At 42.4% G+C, this 13047-nt stretch overlaps 1 protein-coding gene across 1 annotated transcript; it reads left to right on the top strand.

The window, feature by feature from the left end:
* Window positions 1-1938: 1938 nt before the first annotated feature.
* LOC146884659 (uncharacterized) lies at window positions 1939-2949 on the top strand. The gene has a single exon (XM_085675962.1). The coding sequence runs from the start codon at window positions 1939-1941 to the stop codon at window positions 2947-2949; it is 1011 nt and encodes a 336-aa protein (XP_085532088.1).
* The last annotated feature ends 10098 nt before the right edge of the window (window positions 2950-13047 follow it).

Consider the following 13047-nt stretch of genomic DNA (forward strand, 5'->3'; position numbering starts at 1 on the left):
GGATATGAATTGTTGGTATTGTTTATGCTTGGAGTTGGGCATGGTTTGGCTGTTTTTCGCATGTGATCAGAGGAGAACCTCTGCAATTTTCGCCCAAGCAGGTTCATCTCGCCTAAGCGAGAGTTGCAAAGTCTTGTTTTTGGTTTTGGTTCGCGTTTCTCGCCTAAGCGACCAGGGATAGGGTTGAGTGACTTGGTCTCTCGCCAGGCGAGAGACACTCGCCCAGGCGAGGTCGCGAGGAAACCTAGACTTTTTTAGCGCGACTTCTCACCTAGGCGAGAGGTTTTGGGATGTTGAGCGACAGGTATGCTCGCTTAGGCGAGAATGGCTCGCCTAAGCGAGGTCGCGATGAGACTTGGTGTGTTTCTTTGTTGAATCCTCGTCCAAGCGAGGAGCTTTGTGTGTTGAGCAACTTAAGGTCTCGCTCAGGCGAGAAGAGCTCGCTTAAGTAAGATAAAGTGATACATCCACTGTTTCACGCTCGCTCAGGCGAGGTGGGCTAGCTTTAGCGAGGCTGGTGGACTAGCCTGGGCGAAGGTACTTGGCTTAAGCGAGTGTGCTGTGTATTCTATGATTGTGGGTGCTGTTTGGGATTGGTTGATAGTTAATTCATAAATTAGTGGTATTATATGCGTGTGTGTGATGTGGTTGGACTTGAAGGACTAAGTCCATAGGATTTTGGGATGTGCTTGGAATGAGTCACGAGCGAGGAGTTCGTGATTGGTGGACCGCATGCGGAATGTGAACTATTTAGTTCACCGGAGGTACCCTTGTTGGGATGAATGAGCGAGAGAGTTCATTTCATGCTCAACTTGGGAATGCTATGAGCGAGGGAGTTCATAGTAGGAAAGGTGGGTATGCGTGTCCGGGTCCGAGCGACAGTTCGAATGAACGGGCGTGAGAGTCCGTGAAGCAGGACTACAAGCGGGATAGGCTTATAGGTTGGACCACGAGCGAGGAGGGTCATGGAAGCACATGAAATCCCGGAGTTAGAGTACATGCATGAACTCATATTGGTTATGAGTGTGGAAAGGAGGGTATTTTGAAAATAAACAAATGCATACTTATGAATGGGCTGGGGATTTAATTTAATATTTATTTATATTTGTGTGCATAGCTCACCCTATCTGTTTGTGTGTGGCAATGATCGGGTAATTTATTATTCGGGAGCAGATAATGTTACAGGTGAGCCAGGAGACGCTTAGTGGCGGTGAGTGGGCTCAGTGCACGAGGGGATTTTATAACTATTTTTTGTTTAATTTATATGTAATTTGATTACAATTTTTTTACGGTTTTAGAATATTGGATTATTAATGTTTTAAAGATTTTAAATTTCCCGTGGTTTTTAGGAAATAGTTACTTTAATAAATCAGGTTTTAGTATATAAATTGTTGTTTATTATTTATTTTAAGTAATATCCTACCGGGATGTTACATATGGTATTAGAGCAAAAGTTTTGAAAATGTTTTAAAAATAATTTGGGGCTTTTGGGGAGTGAGCATATCGTTTGATTGTGTGTGTGATTTAGTTGCATGTTGGCAAGATATGAGTGGCTTTGTTTAACTCAGTGAAATGATTTTAATAGTTGACATGTGGCGTATTCAGGTTATGACTGCTAACAGGAGGAGAAGGAGTGGGACTGGTGCTGATGACATCACAGAGGCTATTCACCGGATGGTGGATGCGATGCAGCCATCTGTAGCAGCGCAGCCTAGAATGGCGATTGAACAAGTTAGGGTGCCAACTGTGGAGGATTTCTTACGTCACAAGCCAGCTGAGTTCACTAGCAAAGCCTCTCCCGATGAAGCGGGTGATTGGCTCCGCAAATGTGAGAAAATCTTCAAAGTAATGAACTGTGTGGATGAGCAGAAGCTCATGTTTGCTACTTACTTGCTGAATGACGACGCATAGTATTGGTGGGCGGAGATGCAGTAGCAAATGCAAACCCGGGAGGAACAGGTTGACTGGACCAACTTCAGGACTCGTTTCCTAGAGAAGTATTTCCCTGATACGGCGAGACAAGATCGAGAGGCTGAATTTCTTGCATTGCAGCAAGGGGATATGACAGTGCAAGAATATGTTAATAAGTTTGAGCATCTAGCGAGGTACTACTCGCAAGACATTAGCGAGGAATGGAGGTGCCTTAAGTTTGAGCGAGGACTCAAACATGAGTTGAAGAAGGTGGTGACACCTTTGAGGGAGAGAAGATTCCCAGTCTTGGTGGAGCAAGCCCAGAGTGTTGAGCACTTAGAGAAGGGCCCTGGTCCCGTTGTCCGACATCAGAGGAATGTCGTGGAGGCTCGACAGATGAAGAAGCCTTACAGCCGTCCTCCTACCACCTTAGGAGATTTTAAGTGCTTCCAATGTGGGGGAGCGCACTTGAAGAGGAATTATCCGCAATTGAAGAGTTCACCTGACGAACAGGGGAGCAGTCACAAATGCTTCATTTGCAATCAGCCCGGGCATTTCGCTAATCAATGCCCTGAGAAGAAGGCCAGTGCCACAAAGAAACCACCAGCCTCTAGAGTGGAGAGAGCTAGAGCAGTTGGGAGGGTCTTTGCCATGACATCTACTGAGGCTACTCAGTCAGGTAATCTAGTATTACAACCTTGTTTACTTTTGGGTCATGATGTAATGGTGTTATTTTATTCTGGCGCAACACATTCGTTTATCTCTAATGCATGTATGGGGAGATTGAGTCTGGAGAAACGTGACTTGGGGTGTGAGTTGCTTGTTTCAACTTCTTCCTCGGGTCAAGTAGCTACCAGTTCAGTATGTGTTGGGTGTTCAATGGCAGTGGCAGGTCGCAGATTCAAGGTGAACTTGGTGTGCTTGCCCTTGGAGGGACTGGATGTGATATTGGGAATGGACTGGTTGTCTAACAATCACATCATAATTGATTGTGGACGGCGCAATTTGGTATTCCCAGAACATGAAGGATTGGGTTGATCCCAACTCGAGAAGCTGTGAAAGTATTGCAAGAAGGGGCCATGTGTTTCATGGTGATGGCAAAGCCAGAGAAGAAAAGTGTTACAGAAATGATCCAATCCATACCTGTAGCTAGCGAGTATGCGGATGTATTTCCAGATGAAGTGCCAGGATTGCCGCCGAGTCGAGACATTGACTTCACCATTGATCTCATTCCTAGTGCAGGTCCAATGCCTATGGCTCCATACAGAATGGCACCAACAAAGCTCCCAAAACTCAAGAAGCAAATTGAGGAGCTAATGGAGAAGCAATTCATCTGACCGAGCGCGTCATCCTGGGGAGCTCCAGTCTTATTGGTGAAAAAGAAGGACGGGAGTTCGCGACTTTGCGTGGATTATAGATAGATAAATAAGCTGACAATTAAGAACAAGTATCCAGTGCCAAGGATCAACGACCTGCTGGATCCGTTGAAGGGTGTAGGGGTGTTCTCCAAAATAGATTTGAGGTCGGGGTATCACCAGATTCTGGTCAAACCAGAATATGTGCAAAAGACGACATTCAGGTCCAGATATGGTCACTATGAATACGTGGTGATGCCATTTGGAGTGACGAATGCACCGGCGGTATTCATGGACTACATGAATAAGATTTTCTGACCCTGGTTGGATAAGTTTGTTATCGTCTTCATTTATGACATTCTTATCTACTCGAGGAATCAGGAAGATCATGTTGATCATTTGAGGGTGGTATTTGATGTGCTTAGAGAACATCAATTGTATGACAAGTTATCCAAGTGCGAGTTTTGGCTTGAGGAAGTGCAATTCCTCGGGCATGTAATATTAGCTAAAGGTATCGCAGTGGATCTAGCCAAAATAGAAATAGTGCTGAAGTGGGAAAGGCCTAAGACCGTAACAAAGGTGAAGAGCTTCTTGGGCTTGGCAGGTTATTACTGAAGGTTTGTGGAGGGGTTTTCAAAGAAGGTAAATCCTTTGACACAACTCACGAGGAAGGATCAGCCGTTCTCATGGACGGAGAAGTGTGAGGAATGTTTTGAGGAAATGAAAAGATGTTTGACTACCGCTCTAGTTTTAGTAATTCCTAATATTGAGAATAAGTTTGAAGTGTATTGTGACGCCTCTTACCTAGGTTTGGGGTGAGTATTGATGCAAGAAGGGAGGCCAGTGGCGTATGCCTCACGGCAATTAAAGGTACATGAGAAAAATTACCCGACTCGTGACTTGGAGCTAGCAGCCATTGTGTTCACTCTTAAGTCTTGGAGGCACTATCTGTACGGCTCCCAATTCCCAATGTTTAGCGATCACAAGAGTCTGAATACTTGTTTGATCAAAAGGAGCTGAATATGAAGCAGCGCAGGTGGATGGAGTATCTGAAGGACTATGACTTTGAATTGCTTTATCACCCGGGCAAGAAAAATGTTGTAGCCGACGCTCTAAGCCGGAAGAAGATGCACATGTCTTGTATGATGATAAAGGAGTTAGAGTTGATTGAGAAACTCAGAGATATGAATCTCGGGATGCAGTTTGGGCAAGACTCCATACAGTGCAGCTTGTTCAAAGTCACCAATGAATTTTTGAATGAAATTCGTGTGGCTCAAGGACACGATTTGGAATTACAATAGTTTGTAGGGTGGTTGGGTACAAAGAAGGGGAAGGACTATCAGATGGGAGCAAACGACATTCTACGCTTTAAAGGTAGAGTGTGTGTGCCTGGAGAACCTTTATTCAGAAGGTAGATTTTGAAGGAGGGCCATTATAGTCGTCTTAGCATACATTCAGGTATGACTAAGATGTATAAGGATTTAAAGGAGTCCTTTTGGTGGAATGGCATGAAGGCGGACGTAGCAGACTTTGTTGCTCAGTTTTTGGTATGTCCAAAGGTCAAAATTGAACATCAAAGGTCGGGAGGTACACTGCAACCACTAGACGTACCTCAATGGAAGTGGGACAGTATCTCTATGAATTTTGTGACACATCTTCCGAGGTCGACAAAGGATCATGATTCAGTCTGGGTGATAGTAGACTGACTGACAAAATGTGCACATTTCTTGCCTATGAATCAGAAGTGGTCTATGGACAGGTGATAATGTTAATTTTTACCATTATCCAAGCTACATTTTCTTAGCAAAATCATCTCTTCCAAAGCTTTTAACCAACTTAATCCTCAAATTTATCATACTTTTATAAATAAATACATTTTGGGTTACATTGATCTAAATATACCATTAATCCCCATTTTTTGTGTCTATTTATATATTGAAAGCTTTTTTCCAAGAGTCCAGACAAATGAGTAACCTGGAACAGCAAGGAGAACTGCAAAAATGTCAACAGGAAACGCCTAGCGACACAAAGGCAGCGCCAGGCGGTAGATACCGTCAGCGCCAGGCGCCAGACTACCGCCAGCTAGGTGCCACTACTGGTCACCGCCTGACGACACTTTGACATTGCCAGGCAGTAGCGGGAAGATTTGCTCATTGTTTGTGCGCTAGCGCATGGCGGTAAGAGGCTTCCGCTAGGCGCCAGTTTTTGCTGATGTGTCAAGTGGCCCTTTTTCTTCTGTTTTCGCGAGGGAAAACGGATCTTGGACACTTTGGAGCTCGAGTAACACGTCTTGGAAGGCTTGGAGGTCTGCTAGAGCTTGTGGGAACAAATCCATCTTCCTCTTTGTATCTCCTACCTCTATCATTTCCATTTTGTAAGCTTGAGCTCTCCATGACAATGGAGAGCTAAACCCTTTTTTGTAGGGGGTTAGATGTAGCCACTGAACTTTCATGTATTTTTGAATGATTTGAATATATAAATGCTTCTTCCATTGATTGCTAGGATCTTTGTTTATGTGCTTAAAGCTTGCTTTGTTTTGACTATTCATTGCATGATATTTGGGTCATTAGGTATTGGAAAATATCTCTTGAAACCTAGAATTGGAACAAGATACCTAATGGAACTTGTATCTAGGAATGCAATTTGACCCATTAGTTGTTTTAAACCCTAATTTGTAAAGCGGGTTTGTTTATTTAGGGATTCAAGGAATTGGTTCTAAATAAGGAAACTTAGGCTCATTCAACTAAGGGATTAGGGTTTGAGTAGACTTGTGCGTTGACATTAGTAATTAATGGAGAGTTTTATGCATAATTGTGAAGTACATGAAGTCTAACTCCAACAATATCAATTCATTGCATTTATAGTCTATACCATTTTCTAGAGTCTTCAAATATCCAAGTTCAATTTTACTTGTTTATGAAATATTTACTTTCTTGCATACAAAAATCCAAATTATGAATTTATTCATTAGTTTAAATTAGTCACTAATTACACAATTATTTAGTATACACGAGTCTCTTAGGAAACGATATCCCGATCTTACCGGTTACTACTTGTGCGACTTGGTACACTTGCCAAAGTCTTAACAAGTTTTGCGTCGTTGTCGGGGACCTGTTCTAATACTAGACTATTGTGTGATTTTGACTTCTTTAGACTTAGATTCTTTTGTTCATATTTACTATTTTTGGTTTACTTATACATTCACATTATTTGGGCTAACTTGTCGTTCGAGGTTACTTTTGTTGTTGCTCTATAGTTTATGTAGGGTAGGATCCGTCCCAGGAGGACTGTATCTTCAGAACCACTCCTTGTCGATCCTCAGATAGAGAAAACTGCTCGTAGAAACAACAGTGCCACAAGGAGACAACGAGCTCAAACACAACAAGTTTCCCATCACTCTTCTACTTCAGACACTCTTCCGTCTACTTCTTAGAATCTTGACTCTTTTCCAGAAGAAATGGCTGAAAATCCTAATGGGGATGGTAGAGGTCGTGAAAGACGCACTTTGGAAGACTATGCAGCGTTCATAGGCCATATTAACTTCAATAGTATTGCTAGGCCAACCGTCAATGCCACCAACATGGAGATGAAGCCAACTTTTACTCATCTGGTGCAGAGTAATCAGTTCAACGGCCTGTCTCATGAGAACCCCTACACTCATCTGGCCACATTCTTGGAGATATGCAATATTGTGAAGATCCATCAAGTTCCCGATGAAGCCATACGCTTGAGTCTCTTCCCATTCTCATTAGCAGGACCCACAAAAGCCTGGCTGAATTCCTTTCCTGAAAATAGCCTCACCAACTGGGATGACGTGGTTGCAAAGTTCTTGAGCAAATATTTTCCCCAGTCCAAGGTTAATAAGGGAAAACAGGAAATCTCAGCATTTCAACAAGATATGGACGCGTCTTTAGGCCAAGCATGGGATAGATTCAAGGGACTGCTGAGGAAAACTCCCACTCATGGGTTTGATCAACCTACACAGCTCACTCTTTTCTTGGCAGGGCTTAAATCTAGTCAAAGCTGATGTTAGATGCCTCTGTCGGTGGGAGTATCAAGTGGAAGACGCTAGAGGAAGCGTATGAGTTAATAGAGAACATGGCAACTAATGATAATGAAGCCTATATTAAGAGAGTCCATTCTCAAAAGAAGGGTATTCTAGAGCTTCAATCTCAAGATGCTCTATTGGCTCAAAACAAGATTATGACTCAGCAGTTGGAGACCCTAATGAAGAAATTCTCACAACTTCCTCAAGAGCTTCAAAATGCCTCTATAGCTCAACTCGAACAAGTGCAAAGTTGTGAGTTATGTTGAGGAAACCATACCAATGGGCAATGTGCTATGCCAAGCACATCTCAAGAGGAAGTTAGTTATATGGGGCAATCAAGGCTGACCAGGGAACTATAATCAAGGATGGAAACCTCACCAAAACATGGGCCAAGCAGGACCTTCCAATAGGCCACCACATCAACAAACTTACCAACATCCCTTTCTGACTGACAGAACCTCAAAGCTTGAGGACATGATGCAACAGATCTTGCAAATGTCAATTCAAAATCAAAAGAACACTGATGCATCAATAAAAAACTTGGAGCTGCAAGTGGGGCAATTAGTCAAGCAATTGGTTGATCAACGACTTTTTCCGCCAACACCGAAGCCAACCCCAAAGAGCAATGTAAGGCCATCTTCACTAGAAGTGGAAAGGAGGTTGGGCTAGGTTCTAAAGAAAAGGTGGAGGCTAGAGAAAAGAGAAAGAATGAAGAAAAGATACAAGAGGAGGAAGTTGATGAAGAGATTGTGTTGGAAGAAGAAAAGAATAAAAGTGAAGAGCAAGATAAAGAGAAAAGACAAAAAGAGAGAGTTGTTGTGAAACCCCTTCCCTATCCTCAAAATCCTTCAAGAAAAGAGAAAGAGAAACAATTAGCTCGGTTCAAAGACATATTCAAGCAACTTGAGATCAAGATCCCATTTTCTAAAGCACTACAACAAATACCCTCTTATGAAAAGTTCATGAAGGAATTCCTTGGCAAAAAGAAGAAATACATAGAAGAGGAAACCATTGAAGTGAAAGGGAATTGTAGTGCCATTATTCAGAAAAATCTTCCTCCAAAATTTAAGGATCCGGGTAGCTTCACCATCCCCTGCACCATTGGAAATCAAGATATGGGGAAAGCTCTTCTTGACATGGGGGCTAGCATTAATTTGATGCCCTTATCTATGCTTAAAAAGATTGGTGGTCTTGAGGCAAAGCCTACAAGGATGACCTTGCAACTAGCAGACAACTCCGTCAAATACCCTTATGACGTGGTGGAAAATGTGGTGGTGCAGATAGATAAGCTCAAGTTCCCGATTGATTTTGTGGTGATGGAAATGGAGAAAGATGAAGGGGTACCACTCATTCTTGGGAGGCCATTCAAGAAGACAATAAAGGTTGTCATCAATGTGGATGAGGGAACGCTGAGATTGAAGGACCAAGATGAGGAAGTGAATTTCAACGTTTTTGAAGTTGTGCAAGAATCGAATGATGAAGAAACTAGTCTTAAGGCCATCAATGAAGTCTTATCTGTGACTAGTAGACCGTGGCAAGCTTCTAAGTTGCTTGGAAAGTGCTCAAAGTGTTTCTCCGCAAAAGTGAATGAAGAGAGGGAAGAGAAAAATGATGTTCTAGTTCACCACCACTCTTTGATGGGGACTAATGGGCTTAGACTCAGCCAACCAATTCTGATGAGAAAGGAACATTTGAAGATTTCTCCTAGAAGATTCAAGTCAAGTTGTGCAAGGCTATGGGTTATTAGAGACATCAAAGTTGATGGAAGGATTGAAATTGAAGCTCCTTATTCTAGAAGGACTAAATTGGTGACTAATGCTCAATTGCAGTTGTATAGGTGTGAGGTTGGGAAGGAGCACCCCAAAAGCACCAACCAAGCTTAAGCGCTTTACCCGTCAGGCTCATGACGTTAAACAAGCGCTTCCTGGGAGGCAACCCAATGCTCTAAACTCATTTTAGCTTTTAATTTCCGTTTATAATATAGCTTTGTGTTTTTATGCATGTGTGAAATGTGTTAGCATAGATTGTTGTGTTTGTTGAGATGTTGAACTTTGTGTTAAATTTGCATATGTGAATTTGTGGAAGCATAGCCTAGAATGTTGTTAAGCATGTTTAGTTTTAGGATGGTTTTAGCATGTGCTAGTTGTAGCATTTTGAAATTGGTTGTTTGTGAGAATAGTAGTAGCGTAGCTTGTGTAGTAAATTCATATCTTAAGTTAAGTTGTGCATGTGTTTGGTGAATTGAATGTTTTGCTTGAGTGTGAATGCTTGGTTTGAAGTTGAAAAAGTTTGAAAAAGATGTTTGCAAGAGTGAAAGGTTGGTGGGAGCATATTTGAGTCAAAGCCAACCCATCCATCAGCCCAAAAACACAATTTCCAACACTGCAGCTAAGCCGCCTGGCGGCGTACTCGCTCCCGCCTGACACCCGTAGTGAATTCAGCCCCTGGGAGCATTCCAGAGTCCAACTGCCTGGCGGCACCCTTCTATATTCCTGGCGCCAAAAAAACAATTGACCACTGGGAGCACTCTAGAGCCAACTGCCTGGCGGATACTTCGATCCCGCCTGGCGCCACACTAGAAAAACACAAAATTTGCAATTTTACTGATACGCCGCCTGGCGACTCGTGACCTACCGCTAGGCGATAGCGCTGCACAGCACTAATTGGGCCATTTTAAATGTGTTTTGAGCTGGCCCACTCCCTCACAATCCTGCTGCACTCCCTTACCCTAAATCCCACTCTCGCCTGGCGCCGTTGGTCCCCTATTCTCTCTTCTCTCAAATCCCTAACTCTATTTCCCAATTCCTTTCCTAATTTCAAAACCTTAACCCCCAATCTGAACCTAATCTCGTGCCTTCATCAGTCTCACTCACACTGCCGCCACACTCTCGCCAGGCGAAGCGCAACTCCAACCCTTACCACGCACCAGCTCCTCTTACACACTCTCCAATCTCACTTCTTGCAACATTCTCTCTTGCATTCAACTCAAGTAAACTTCTTTCTTGTAGTATTTTCGTTCTAGCATATTTGATTTACTCCATTGTTGATGCACTAGTTTAGGGTTTACTTTACTTTGATATATTCGTTGTTACTGTTGCTTTTGTGTTATAATCTCGTGCTTATTGTTATTGGGCTGCCATCGTGTTGTTTCCTTGTTGTCTGTGCCTAGTTTTCCCAACATCAATGGCTGCCCTGTTTTATGCTGCCTGGCGGTGGCCATTTTGGCCTATTTTACCGCCAGGCGGTGGCGCCTTGCAGAGCCACTGCTGCAAGCTGGCGCCTGTCGCGCGTTTTAGAGGGTCCAGGCGGTGGCCCCTATTTTTGCCTCTTTCTTTGATTTTCATGTGATTGTTGATTGGGTTGTGAGGCACCAATGCTGCAATGGTTTTTGCATCTGAATGACTTGATATTTTGTTGTTCTAGTTTAGTCTTTAGATGCAATTAACTCTATTTTTTATTGAATCTGTCACTCCAATGCTAATTTAAATTGCCTCTTTGTACCAATGCTTATTTTGTAGATGGCATCCTCTTGCAATCCCAAAAGAATGAAGACCGCCATTGGCAACCCTTCAAAAGGGCAGAAGCAAAAGGAGAGAATTTACTCTCACTACTTCCTCAAAAAGGATAATGATGACCGCTTCCAAGTGGTCATGCAACGAAAATTTGTTACAGAGACGAAAGTGATTTTAAAGCCTGGGGAGGTCAATGAATTTCAGCTGGAGTTGATCAAAGGCGGTTGGGAAAGGCTGGGTAACTACCCTAGCACTTTTAGTGTAACCTTGGTGAAAGAATTTTATACTAATGCCAAGGTTACCACCTCAGCAACTCCCACCTTTCTCAGTTGTGTGTGTGGGGGAAAAGGGTGCCCTTTGATGTTGACACGATCAATGACTTTTTGGGCACCCAGCTGGCTGATGATGTGGAGTGCCAGTTGTGCTTACTTTTCATATTTTCAGAAGTTCTGCTCAGTTGCTCCCAAACCCAGGAGGTGCCATCAGCCACAGCCAAAGCCTGAGCCAGAGCTCGAGCTCGAGGCAACTTCCACCATTGACATGCGGTTGTAGGCTTTGGAGGCCCAGCTCGATCACCTTGAGCTCCTAGAACGCTAGATGCAAGCTTTATACCGATTGGGGATGGCCAATGCAGACATGCTTAGGAGCATCTCCCTAACGATTCCAGAGCTACACACCCCATCAGTTGAGGAGTTTGCTGCCACTATTGCTTGGCTTGGGGCCCAGGCCACTGCTACTGAGGGAGGTGGAGCCTCAACTGCTGGAGATGATGATGATGAGGAGGAGCTAGACGAAGAGGGCGAGGATGACGCCTAAGCTTGGAGGGAGCGAATCATATTTTGCAGGACTCGTTTTGCTGATAGTCCTGATTTAATTTATGCTTTTAGATTTCAGTTTTAACTTTCTTTTGATAGTGTTGAATTTTGTAGCTTAGTGTTGAACTTTGTAGCTTGGTTGGTGAACTAATCTCTTGCATTGAATTAGTGCTTTTCATGATCATCTTTTGTGTTTGTTATGAAATGATGTTGAATTGGCTTGTGAGCATGAGCTTGTGGTTGTTCTCATTTTGATATAGTGATGCTTGATTTTAATTGTGATCAATGATTTTGGCATATATTGACAATTGTGGAACCTAAAGTACCCTGTGAGAGGGTTGTGCCCTAGAGTTGATTTGTGTGAATGCTATCACTGTAGACTCATAATTGACTTTGCTTGAGTTCATTTGCTAATCATTTACTTGCATGCTACAGATGATCAAGGTCATCTTTCTTTTTCCTGTTACATAATTGAGCCAATCCTTTTCAAGTTGATTTCTTGTGCAAACCCTTTGAGTCTTCTTTGAGCCGTCTTCCTTGAACCTTAAGCATAGTGAAGTATGGTTCAAGTTTGGGGGAATTATTGTTGATACAAGGGAGCATGAGAAGATTTGTAAAGTTTATGGTTCAATTCATTCAAAAAAAAAAGAAGAAAAGAAAATTGGTGCAAGCAAGTTGGGAATTGGTTTCATTTGTTCAATAGAGAAGGGAGAAAAATACTTTCATGATTTGAATACTTGCTCTCTTAGCTCAAGGTACTTTTGCTATCCTAAAAAAAACAAATTTCCTTCTTAGCCTAGCCATGATACAAGCCATAAAAGCCCTTGTGATGATAGCATGCTTGTGAAAGTTTTAGCCATTTTGAACAAAAAGCAAAGTTGAATTGTGTGACATTGTGATGGTGGAGAGAATGTTGTTTATATCCATACACCAGTGGGCTTGAGTGAAACACTTATTCTTGTGAGAAGTGGTTCCCATTGATCAAGGAAACATTTTGCCATGATTGTTGATCCCTTATAAACTTTTGCATGCACTTGTGAAGCTTTTGTTTTGTGAGCACCATATCTTTAGCTTGCCTTGCTAATGAAACACATGTGCCAACCAATCTTTCAAATAAGAGCAAGCACAATTGACATATATTTTCTTGAGTTGCTAGATCATTGCAATTGTGTTGTTCATCTAGGCCAAGTTACCTTTTTGCTTGAGGACAAGCAAGGTTTTAAGTTTGGGGGAGTTGATAATGTTAATTTTTACCATTATCCAAGCTACATTTTCTTAGCAAAATTATCTCTTCCAAAGCTTTTAACCTATTCAATCCTCAAATTTATCTTACTTTTGTAAATAAATACATTTTGGGTTACATTGATCTAAATATACCACTAATCCCCATTTTTTGTGTCTATTTA

Source organism: Vigna unguiculata, chromosome 7 (assembly GCF_037176805.1).
Source record: "Vigna unguiculata cultivar grain cowpea cultivar isolate G323 ecotype 2 chromosome 7, ASM3717680v1, whole genome shotgun sequence".
Classification (NCBI taxonomy): Eukaryota; Viridiplantae; Streptophyta; class Magnoliopsida; order Fabales; family Fabaceae; genus Vigna; species Vigna unguiculata.

Excerpts from the sequence above, each read along its gene's own strand:
- LOC146884659 (XM_085675962.1), top strand. The coding sequence starts at position 1,939 with ATGCAAACCCGGGAGGAACAGGTTGACTGGACCAACTTCAGGACTCGT.